This window comes from Anastrepha obliqua, chromosome 4, assembly GCF_027943255.1.
Source record: "Anastrepha obliqua isolate idAnaObli1 chromosome 4, idAnaObli1_1.0, whole genome shotgun sequence".
Classification (NCBI taxonomy): domain Eukaryota; kingdom Metazoa; phylum Arthropoda; class Insecta; order Diptera; family Tephritidae; genus Anastrepha; species Anastrepha obliqua.
This window is the reverse complement of record NC_072895.1, coordinates 43324975-43338034: the sequence shown is the minus strand read 5'-3', so window position 1 is coordinate 43338034 and position 13060 is coordinate 43324975. Positions and strand designations below refer to the sequence as shown.

Sequence of the window (13060 nt, the reverse complement as noted above, 5' to 3'; positions counted from 1 at the left end):
GAACCGTACAAGGTGTAGAAATGTGGAGGTTAATCATGATTCAATAATAAAAGGGGTGCTCAGTAAGCAGCTTTCTCATTCCCTCTTGACAATTCGGCTCCCTTAGCAAGACACTGGGTTGCTAACTCTATAAATATTTAGCAACAGTAAAGTTTGTAGGAAAAACATTTCGTTTTCAAAAGGGTTTATAAGCACTTGCTTGTTATGTCCATAACCAAAACGATATGGAAAACGTACTGACATACAGCTTAAAGCAGGATCTTATAGAGCATATTTTTGGGGCAATGAACGTGAAAGATGGACGTTTTGATAATTTGAGTCAGATGACTTTCAAATACTGGTTGGGGGAGTATGTACTTACTATGCTACTTTAAAGATACATAAGTTACCAACAAGCAATATGTAACTAATCACAGTCTCCTGTTGTGTGTCGAGGAGTCTCCGCTATTACAAACAACATTTTCTATCATTTGGTGTTTCACGCCCGTGGTCGTTTGTCAAGTGTGAGAATGACGAAGGCCGTACCGTAACCACCAACGGTGACCGATATCAGTACATCATCACCGATTTTTTTTCAGCCATTATTGGAGGATTATTGATTCCAACCCGACGGCGTAGCAGACGTTGAGTTTACTCAAGACTCAGCGGCTCATCTCCAAAAATGGCGAATTCTTATTATTCTTATTGAACCAAACATTAGCCAGCAAAAACAAAAAACATAATAAAAATCTTAATGCATAAGAAAAAAATAGCAAAAAGACATACTAAATCAAATTATTTATAGGCATTATTAAAAAGTTTGATGAAAGAGAATTTAGAAGAAGCAAAGTCAATTGTAATAGATTTTTAAATATGATAGTATTGAATTCGATCAGAGCTTTCACAACGGGTGCATTCCTAGCAAACAGAGTTCTTATGAAGCCAATATGGAAAAAATCTAAACTACACAGCGTTCTAGATGGGGTATTAAAAGAGATTCGCTCCAGAAGGGAGGGGAAATCCACAACAGACTGAATATTAAACACAAAAGATAAAGACAAAATAAATCGCCGAGACTGCAAAGATTTCAAAGTGGTAATCTGGAATAATATGAGGCTATGGCGAATGTAGCCAATGAAAACCAAGGTATCCAGATAAAGGATGCATATTCCCCTTTAGAATAAACAAATGACGGATAGAGCAATTTAAGAGTATAAGAACTTGTAAATTCTGTACTGTTGCGCCTTACAAATTATAATATAGCATCAGATTTCGAAATTGCATAACTAATATGACTAGTAAAAGTTGACTTAACATCAAAAATGACTCCTATTGTCAATATTTTACTGGTTGATGTTAGGCAAAAATTAAATACAAAAGGAGAGGTCCTCAAAATAGAAAAACACTTGCTGAAAGTAATGTGCTAGCATTTCGAAATATTTAACAGTTGAAAAAAGAGCCTAAATGTGCTTCCCTGAAAATGGTAACCCTCCTCTCGATATTGTTTACGGCCAATAAATTGTAATATGAGGTAGGGAATAAGCTCGTATCGTTTTTACCGAAGACTTTTATTTAAACATAAAACTTTAATTATATCAATAAGTTCATCAATTACATATTCGCTGTTGCTGTTTTCGATCTCTTCTCACCTTTCGACCAATTATTTGATGCCGTTCCGCTAAAAATTGCCTGGTCTGGTGTCAAAGAAGTTGTTGAGCCAATTTTTAAGGACCTCTTTGTTATCGATGCTAACGCCTTTCATTTGGTTTGACAAGGAGCGGAAGAGATGGTAATCGGTCGGTGCAAGGGGCGTACACGGCGGATACTAAAGGGCCTTCCATTCGAGCTCTTGGAGTGCGGCTTTGACGACTTGTGCAACATGGGTCCTGGCGTTATCGTAAAAGAGTGTGGTTCGACCATGTCGATCAGGTATTTTCAGTCGAATAGCCTCCTTTATGTGGTGTAGCTGGGTAATGCAGAGCTCTTTGTTGACCGTGGCATTCTTTTCGAACATTTCCCAGTGCATCATACCCTTCCAGCCGCACCAAATACATATTGGATGAAGATCCGGCTTGACTCTCGGCTTTAGCGTATCTCCTGGAGCCACCCACTCCTTTCTTTGTTTCACATTGATGCTAAGGAACTATTTCTCATTTTCCGTGACGTTTCGGTACACAAAGCGCCGTTTATGACGGAGTGTTGCTCGATGACGGGTGAGATGCTGAAAAGCAATTTGAAGGCGACTTGCTTCGTTTTTGTCGTTGAGCTCGTGATGCACTCAGGCTCGCAATTTTTTGGTAAAACCCATTGAATGAAGGTGATTGATAATCGTTTTACGTCAAAGTCGCCATTTTTGAACTTTGCAAACCATTTCCGTGCTGTAGACTCGCCTATGGCACCTTCTCCCGCAAATGTCCCGAGATACTTCGGCAGCTTTTTGACCTCGATGAAAGGCAAGCAAGAGGATGTGTCGAAAATGTTGATTTTTGCCTCCTGGGTATTCCATATCTAAGCCTCAAAACAGCAAACGAATCGCTGTAAAATAAAGAAAAATATAAAAACGCTATGAACTTATTCCCCGACACAATATATCAAATAAAATTTGAACCGTAGGAAATCGAAATTGACTTATTTGCAGTTTTCGTGTGTCAGTATTTATATTGATTTGCGCCTACATCCTTTGTTGGGTGTTTAGCCGAGCTCCTCTTCCAATTTTTAGTGTGTCTTGTTGTTCTAAGGCAACTGGCGTTGCCTAGAGTTTTTTGTTGCCTACGCATGGTAGTTAAATTTTATTAGCAAGTATTAATTCCAAAAATAAGAAGATGCAGCTGCTAGTAGATAAATATTTCATTGGGTTTACCTGTTAGTAGTATATCTCAATTTAGTATACCTCTATTCTATGCAAACAGCTAAGCTGTTAAGATTTTTACATGAAAAATTAAATCTTGAAGCTGATATATTTAAAATCCCTTCGCAGTTATTTTTATTCTTCAGACTGTTTCAAGTAACCCCTAATATTATATGTATACAAACAAAAGCTATACTCATTCACAGAATCGATTAATTCCCTACTGTATGTGCGGTTTGGTAACCTTATCCTCCCTTTGGATATCATAATTACGTTTATAACGTATTTATTTCCTCTCTTTTTTGCAGGTTCGCTTGTATTTCTCACAAATACCCGATGACAAAGTGCCATACGTGAATAGTCCGGGTGAACAGTATCGAGTGCGACAATTGCTGCATCAACTTCCGCCACACGATAATGAGGTAAGAAACAATGCACACATACACACATACACATACGTTTATTTAATCATACCCTGCAGGGCAATCAACTAGGCACGATTTAATGCTTTTTTGGTGAATTTTGAGCTATAGTGCGCAAATAAACTATAACATCGTTCTAGCAATTTTTCCTTGTTTATTTTTTTTAAATATAACTCTTGGATTAACTAATACCATATACTCTGTGGGCAAAAAGTAAGGTGAATTTGGTTGTAAGATGAAAAATCTTTATTTATTCTTGTAAATCAATTTCATCCCCTTCAAAATAATCGCCTTTCGATGAAGTACACTTATGCCAACGATTTTTCCAATCCCCGAAACATGCCAAATAGTCCATTTCCGCTATAGCCATCAGCACCTTCTTCCATTCAGCTTTTATCTCCTCAATCGACTCGAAACGCGTTCCCCGGAGTGGTCTCTTGAGTTTTGGGAATAACCAGAAGTTACACGGAGCCAAATCAGGCGAATACGGTGGTTGCGGAACGATATGCGTGGAATTTTCGGCGAAATGGTCACGAAGAACGAGTGCAGTGTGAGACGGTGCATTATCGTGATGCAAAAACCAAGAGTTGTTGGCCCATAATTCTGGTCTTTTTAGACGAATTGCTTCATAACGACGAAACGAAGCATAACGCTCAAATAATATTCCTTATTAACAGTTTGGCCAGGTGGAAGGAATTCATAGTGCACCACACCACGAAAATCGAAAAAAACTGTCATCATGACCTTTATTTTTGAACGACTTTGACGTGCTCTTTTCGGTCTGGCCTCGCCTTTAGCACGATATTCGCTTGATTGGTCGGTTGTTTCAGGGTCGTAAGCATAAATCCAAGTCTCATCTCCCGTAATGATGCATTTGAGCTTGTCCTGATAGTCTGAAAGCATTGTTTCACACACATCAACGCGACGACTTTTTTCCAAGAAATTGAGAGTTTTCGATACCAAACGAGATTTGACTTTTCGTAGGCCCAAATGGTCTTTCAAAATGCTTTTCACAGATCCTTCTGATATTCCGATCATATCAGTAAGGTCTTTAACAGTCAACCGACGATTTTTGAGCACTAACTCCTTCACTTTATTGACGTGTTGGTCATCTGTTGACGTCGATGGTCGTCCGGAGGGCTCCAAGTCATCAACACGTTCTCGACCCTCTTTGAAGTCTTTGTACCACTTATAAACATTTTTCTGCGACATGGTCGAATCACCAAATGCCTTCTGCAACATGCTAAACGTTTCCGCAGCCGAAATTTCATTCCGCAAACAAAATTTGATGGCACTTCTCTGCTCAATCAAATAAGACATTGTAAAAATCGAAAAATGCACTCTTGGTCGTTTGGTAAACACAAGCGTAAATATATTACTGATAATGACATTCACATGAAAGTTGGCCCAGATGTTATTAACAGTGCTGCCAACTCATGAAAAAATTAACTAGAGCGAAATTTTAATCCCGCGAAGTTTGACAAATAAATTCACCTTACTTTTTGCCCACAGTTTCAAACTTAATACAAAAATTAGAAACATTCAACAAATTTTCATAAAAATTTTAAACTTCTTAATCTGAATTATAGAGAAATTTGGGTACTGAATTTTATAGTTATTGAACTCAAACAACCGCCATTGACTCTCGGTCCGATTAGACGCAGTAATGTACTCCTTCAGTGGCTGTAGTCATTACACGATGCCACGTCCATGAAGCGCGCTTAGGGGCATTGTTTGAGTGTACTTTTCGTCACTCTACATTCCAAAGCGTTTTAATTCTGGTTTCGCTAGTTTTGGTTTTTTCTACACCTTGAAAACAGAAACTGACGGAATACATACAAACATATGAAAATAAATGTGTATATAAAGGGTGATCAGCTTAAGGTTATCGCACTTTAAATTGAAATAAAACAACGAAAATTCAAATTGATTAGGCAATCTTTACCATTTTTGTATAGACCTATTCATGAAATTTATTTTATTATTTTTAAACATAATCCCTTTCATATGTTAGCCGCAATGGCGCCATCGGCCATCCATAAACACCAATTTTGAAAGACTCGCTGGAGGACTTAGGTCGATATCTCGTGAATAACTTTAGTAATGTTGGCTTCCAATGCTTCAATCGAAGCTGATTTATCCACATAGCATTTAAACTTTGCACAACCCCACAAATAAAGTTCAAAGGTGTACTACGAGTATAATAGCCAATCACAAGATCTTGGTGGTCAATTCACTGGTCCGTGACTATAGATAAATTTCTCACCGGAACGCTGACGTAGTAAATCCATTGTTTCACTGGTTGTATGTCAGTTAGCGCCATCTTGTTGGAATTAAATATTGTGGAGTCACGGGCTTCAATTTGCGTCTTTAAAAAATCGTTTATCATGGCGCGATAGCGTTTGCCATTCATTGTTACATTGGCGCCAGTCTCGTCTTTGAAGAAATGTAGGCCGATGATTCCTCCAGCTCATAGACTGCACCGAACTGTTGTTTGCAATGGATGTAATGACTATTCTTCGATGGCCTCGGGTTGCTTTTCAGTCCAAATGCCGCATTTTGCTTATTGATATAGCCATTAACACTAAACCTACCAGTACTAGCTGGTGCAATTACAATATTGTTAACAGATCGAAACTTAAATACATCCTTTTTTGACCCTGCTGGAGGAGGAGACCCAATTTTATATCAACATTTATTTTGATTTTCTGGTCACCCAGAAGTTTATATTCTAATTTTACCTGGATTTGGAATAATTTCTCATATTATTAGTCAAGAATCAGGTAAAAAGGAAACATTTGGTTCTTTAGGAATAATTTATGCAATAATAGCAATTGGATTATTAGGATTTATTGTATGAGCTCATCACATATTTACTGTTGGAATAAACCTACCCATGTATTTCTATTCCTTCCACAGAAAATGTTATATTTATATATATTACTAAGATTACTTATATTTCTCGGTAAAACAATTAGCAAGAGAGAAGTAAATCTTGAAAAACACATTTGATATATTTTTTAATAAAAGTCGTGAAGGCAATTTAATAATGTTATTTATAAGAACTTGTGACAAAAAGTTTAAAATGGGTCATTTGACCGCCGCGGTAGGTTTAGTGTTAAGCCAAAAATGGGCCTTATCGCTGAACACTATAAGTTGGCCTGAGCCCGCGCTGAACACTTTTCAGAGAGCGTCCATTTTCGTAATACAATTGTACGACTTGTAAACTTTTTTGAGGCGTTGTTTTAAGTCTTAACATGATAAAATGTGAATAAACCCTAAAAAAATAATGTATTTAGTAATAGTAGTCACGCGTGATCTGTCAAAAAATCCTATTGGAAAAAGTACCTCCAATCTGACGACCCTTTATATGCAGATTTTACACAGAAACACTTACTATGTGAGTGTTGTTTGTTTAAATGACAACTTTTACATCTGATTTAACCAATAGATTGAATCCGAAAAGACTTCAATTTAGCGAAGAGCAATATAGATGAAAGCTGTGCAGAAGTAGTGTACTGCCAAGGTACATGGGTTTTGAAGAGTTAAGAAATGTTTACCAATTTTTTGGTAGCCTTCACGAATACATATCTTTTACAAGAACAACATATTTGGCACAGAGTCTTCACCCACGCACTTTACTTCACTCCAGCCATAAATAGCCAATCAATTACAAGTTTTGCATAATTTGCATTCCTTTTGAAACTCTCACGCAACGCAATTCTGGCGTTCGGCTCCACGCAATTTATTTTTTTTTTGTTTTTGCTAAGTATGCTAACCCGATTTTTATGTTATTAGACAACTTCAAGTCTCAGTAAGTTGTTAACGTTAAAAATTTCCCCAATTCTTTACTGTCTAGGTGAACTGGTCCTCCCTAGCTTGCGGGATCAGCATGTGGTGTACTGTTGAATTCAACTGAATTCTAGATATTTGTACCGTTGAATGCAACTATGAAGTTGGGGTATCGCCATTTGCGACTAACGAGTTTTCACGCACTTCCCACTGTGTTCGAGTTGCTAGCAAGTTCATCCCGAAAACTCTTTGAACCATTCATATGAAAATATCTGATAGATATGCTGATTGGTAGTGACATAGCTGGTTAACTGAGTAACATATGTATGCATGTGTATGTGCGCACATTCACATATGCATGCAAATGCCTCGACGAATGCATGAAAACCAGCGGGAGTTGGTTAGAAGCGAAATTTTAATGAGCTACAATAAATTTGCGAGAAAAGAAGTTGAAGAAAATGAAAATAAATGTAAAAATAGTTCAATGACAAACATTTTTGTTAAGTTAGATTCTGTTTTTTAATTTTAGTTATTTTTAATTCTTATCGTCGTTTATGTGAGGTAGCTAAAATCTACATCTGAAGACGGAAACAAAAATAAGTAAACTATAACAGAACAACTCAAAAAATGCTTTGAAGAAACAAATCTGCCATTAATTTCTAAATATATGCGCCAAAAATGCTTTTAAAATCCTCATAATCCTAAAACTGTGCCTTTAAATTTTATGCACAGTGCTTTTCATAACAATAGAACCGGGCCTTATTAACAAGTTTTGACAATTTGGTTCTTTTGTATTTAATTTTAATAATTTTTTATAAAAATAGGGCTCATTTTCCTACGAAAAGCGAGTTTAAAAGTTTGAGCAAATTTTGGAAAAATAATGGTTATCAAAGTTTCACACTTTTTGATTAGAATTTTCAGAAAATTTTCGGATGCGCACATTCGGGTTATATATTCCATTGAATTTTGGTAACATAAAGTGCATGTTTTAAGTAACTTAGGTTGATTTTTAAAAATTCTGCTTATGCAAAAAGGATTGACAAATTTCCAATTTTTTTTTTTTTTTGAATCGCGCTATTAAAACTTTTTAAACTGCTTACTTCGTCAAAGTCGGGAAATGTCTTTTCAAAGGTATTCGTGTACCTCGTTTTTATAGTTCATCACAAAATTTGCTAAAAAAAGTGTGCAACTATCACATAAGGCGACTTCCATTAATCACCTACACCACGCCTTTACGCCCATTCGATATGCATTAACGCACCGCCCGGATTACATAAAAAAAGCAGTTACACCTTTGTAGCTGTAGGGCATTGAAACGCATAGCCAGACCAATAAGGAAACAAAGAAACCAACAGCATTTACATGAGAAAGGCAGAGATGCTGAGATAGAAATGACATTGCGGCCGAATTGACAATTTGGATAACTGGCGAAATGCACAAAATGTTTGAATATTTGCATACATATGATTGTATGAGTGCATGTAGTACAAGCTACATACCTACCATGACATTCGCGCGGGCAAACATCAGAAAACAAAAACAACAGCAGCGTGATGCGAGAAGAACCCACATAGAGCGAAAATATTATAATTGACAAGAATCGAGTAGCCAACTGGAAGCTAAAATAGATATACATATACATATGTACATATATGTGTACACACTTATACATATAAACATAAATGTATATGCACGCATTTATGTGCATTAGGAGCGTGGCATGTGTCCACACTTGGTCATCATCAATGATCTGACAAACCGGCCTGTTTCCCTTATGTGCCTGCAGCTGCCTTTTCCCCACGCCCCGGCTGAAGCCTTCCAGCAAAATGCGTGTTTGCATGGAATTTGCATACAGTAAACAAGCAGAAGGTGGATCGAACCGCAGTTAGTCAGTTAGATGTACAAACTGACAGACCACTACTCAATGGAACAACAGACTACTGGTATTGCTGCTTCTGCTGCTCCACACCACCGCGTTACGCGAAAATGGTTGTCATTATTCGAGAGCACGTCAGCTAAGTTGCATGCTTCACATGCCACACGAATGATTTGCCACAGACGAGCCGTGGTATGAGCTTCACACTGCTATGCGTAATAACATTGGACAACAAAAGCCAACTTTTTCAAAATAACAAAGCTCCACCCAAAAAATATACCAAAGGGTATCTTGTTCTTGTTGGGGCATAAGCATTCTGTTGGAGTGACAGTACCTGGCCGGATATTAATCTCGGTCGTTCCGGCAACGTAGAACCGTCTGTCGTGGGAACGTGCAAAGGGACTCTGCCATACTCTGATTTTAATGAATTTTTTAGGCGAACATTTTTCGAATTCACAATAACCATATATCTGAGTTATAAAATTTTCCCAATAAATTTGTGAGAAAAACTTCGAATATAATCACTTTAGAGCATATTAAGCCGCCATCTGATTCATATATGGGAATGTTTTGGCCATTTTGGAAAAAACAAAGCATACGAATACTAGGTTGCAACGGCGAAGAATACAATAGAAATATATAAAATTTCGTATAATACCTCAAAAACCAAATACAAATACCAATTTGTTTTAATTTTTTGCAGATTTTTTTTTAATCGCATGTATATTCTGTCGAAAAAATATCGGGAATTGTTCAATTAAAAAGCGCGCGTTACACAAATGTCTAAACTTTTTTTTCGCGGGAATGTTGGTACAGCTGGCCTCTATAGTGTCGCGGAGTTTGAGCATGATCTCTCAATTAGCTTGTTTTTGGCATTTAATTGTATCAGTCAACCACAGATGTGCTCTGCGATTTTCACTATGGATAAAAATATCGAACAAAGCATTTGTCTATAATTATAAAGAATATTATTTGAAAGTTATGTGACGGTTGAGAGAGAAAGAAAACTCATAGATCTTGCACCATGACAACATACCGTCTCACAAGTGTCATATTGTGAACACTTTTTTGACCAAAAATTCGACTCATCGAACAACCACCGTATTCACGGACTTAGCCCCCTGTGACTTTTTTCTTTTCACAAAACTTAAATTGCCACTCCGCGGACGCCGCTTTGAGTCAATAGAGGCCATTAAGGAGACTTCGCTGAACGAGCTGAAGAAGATCTCTTCAAACGCGCCTAGAAGGAACGTTGATGACTGGACTAATCGTTGGCATATATGTATGTATGTATTGTTTCGAATGGAGCCTATTTTGAAATTTTGATGATTAAACAATTATATTGCGTTTGAACAATTCCCGGCACTTCTTGACAGAATGTAGTTTCTTTGAGATAAGGCCACTAATGAAATTTTCCAGAGAATACATATATTTGTGGAACTTTTCAGTCCTCAAAGTTCCTTTTTAACACGCAGTTTTACGTATATTTGCCAAATAAAAGGTCTGAACGAATTTCTATGGGAGACAAGAATGTGGTAACATATTTTACGAAAAGATTGCTGCTAAAATTATATTTTATGTGCCAAAACATTACATTTAGCTCAGATTGATGCTTTTAATTTTATTTTATAATTTTTTGACACAACATTAGACACAAATATATAAATATGAAATTTGAAATTTTCCACAGAACATGTTTGTAGCATGCTTTAGCCCCGCAGCTCATTTTTTTATAGAAGATTTTAGGTATTTATTAAATTTTGGCGCTTTCTGTTAAACTTTTTTATACATACAAAAAATTTGATCTCGAATTTTTGCGTGTCCAAAAAGTATTTAGTTCATGTTGATGACTTAAATGTTATTTCTAAATCTTTCAAAGTTGTTTAGGCATTTAATTTGTCTATTATTTAAAAAAAAAAAAGTTTACCTATCCTCCTTTTGGCAGGTTTCATAGGTATGTTCCCCGGCGCCATCGCAAAGGAATTTCTCATTACCCCAAAAACTATAAACATTTTTAGGAATCCAAGTATAATATCTATATATGATAAAATTGAGTAGAACTTGAGGTGTGTAACAGGCCCAATTCTTCACTAGGAGAAGAGTATAGGAAGTAAGTAAGCAGATAAGATGTATGTAAAATAAACTTAATTACTTGAAACTTTATTGTTAAGTTCAGATTACGTACACTTATTTCAGTAAAGTATTCCATTTTAAGTAAATAAATATAAGTAGGTTTCTAAAACTGATATTCATTTGAAATTAGGAACATCTTTTGTGAAGCATTTTGGCAATAACTCCAAAGTAGTGTAAATTTGACCCTTAAAATCATGATTGATATACTTCTTCTGCTTAATTGGCGCGATAACCGCTTACGTGATTTTGTCCGAGTTTAATAAAGCGCGTCAGTCGTTTCTCTCCCGTACCAACCAGCGCCACTTGGGCACACAAAGTGAAGCCAAGTGCTTCTTCACCTAAACTTTCCAACGCAGAGGAAGTCTTCCTCTTCCTCTGCTACCATCAGCTGGTACCTTTGTATCAATTCCGACGATATGGCCCAGCCAATGTAACCGCTGTATCTTTATTCGCTGCTATGCCTATGTCGTCGTAAAACTCATAGAGCAACATCGTTGTCAACGTGCAAAGGTCTAAAAATCGTCTGCAGAATCTTTCTCTCAAACACTCCAAGCATCGCTTCATCGGATGTTGTCATCGCCCACGCTTCTGCGCCATACGTTAGGACGGACATGATGAGAGTCTTGTAGAGTGTTAGTTTTGTTCGTCGAGAGAGGACTTCACTGCTCAGTTGCCTACTTAATCCAAAGTAGCACTTGTTGGCAAGAGACATTCTTCGTTGAATTTTATGGCTGACATTGTTAACGATTTTAATTCTGGTTTCTAAATAAACGAAGTCTTTTACAACCTCGAAATTATAACTGTCAACAGTGACGTGGGTGCCGATATGCGAGTGCGCCGAATGTTTGTTTGATGACAGGAGGTACTTCGTTTCGGTACTACAATATCATCGGCAGACGCCACAAATTCTACGCTCTTATAAAAACATGTGCCTGAGCGGTTAAGTTCTGCGGCGCGTACGATCCTCTCCAACAGCAGGTTAAAGAAATCACACGACAGCGAATTACCCTGTCTGAAACCTTGTTTGGTTTCAAACGGCTCGGAGAGCTCCTTCCCCTATTATAGGTATACACTCGATGTAAATACAGCACTAGGTCTTATTGAAAAATTTGGAACACTGATTTGTTTGCAATTAATGTTTATCAATTTTTTATGAAAATAAAGTGCTTTATTCTACAAAATCCAGATAATTTTTTTGTTTTTATGCAGTTTTATAACCCACTGAAAAATAATATAAAAAGTGCAAGTTTCAAGCGGCTTAAACATCGCGTTGATTTTTGTCATTTTTTTTTGTTGGCTGGCGGTTTTTTACTCTTATTCCACATAACGAGTGCTCGACTTTGCAGATACCATCAATATTTTCATCAATTATTTTTTCATTATTTTTTCATTATTTTATCAACTATTTTTATTTGTTCTCTGGATATTCATAGTTTTTTTTTTTAAAGTACACCTCACTGCCTAAAAAAACGAAACAAATCCAACTTTCACACTTTATATACAAATTAGAAAAAAAATCTGTAAGCTTTTCATCTCAATTACATGGTTTTTAAGTAGAAATATTTTTTTTATATTTTTTCTAATTTTTTTTTTAGTTTTATTTTATAGCTTATTGAATTTTAACACGATAAAGTGCAAGTTTGAAGTTATTAAAAAGTCTCCTTAATTTTTTGTAATATTTTTTCTTGAGGGTGTGGTGGTGTTGCGTATTTTCTCCATTTAACCCTGAGAGTACGGAGAAGGGGACTTTAGGTCCCCCAAGATTAGTTTTTCTTTAATAACTTCGTAAATAATTTCTTTCTTTTTTCCCCTTTAGGTGGTCGAGTATTTTTTAAAATCCTGTATAAAATCTTATTAGTGGCATTCTATTATTCATTTATTTATGATTATGAGTTAAGCTTTTAGTTTGGGGGACAAAAGTTACTCCACTCCGTCCTTTATGTCCGTACTCTAAGGGTTAAGTAATGCGCGAACTTGTTTTTTTATACGAAGAAATTGCGCATATCTCAA

General features: G+C 36.4%; 1 protein-coding gene across 1 annotated transcript in view; it reads left to right on the top strand.

Annotated features, from left to right (window-relative positions):
* Positions 1–13060, top strand: part of LOC129245286 (protein prickle) — a 123462-nt gene that overhangs the window by 96603 nt on the left and 13799 nt on the right. Inside the window, exon 3 of the mRNA XM_054883368.1 lies at positions 3136–3249. Within this exon, the coding sequence (XP_054739343.1) occupies positions 3136–3249 (114 nt within the window). The remainder of the gene's footprint in view (positions 1–3135; positions 3250–13060) is intronic.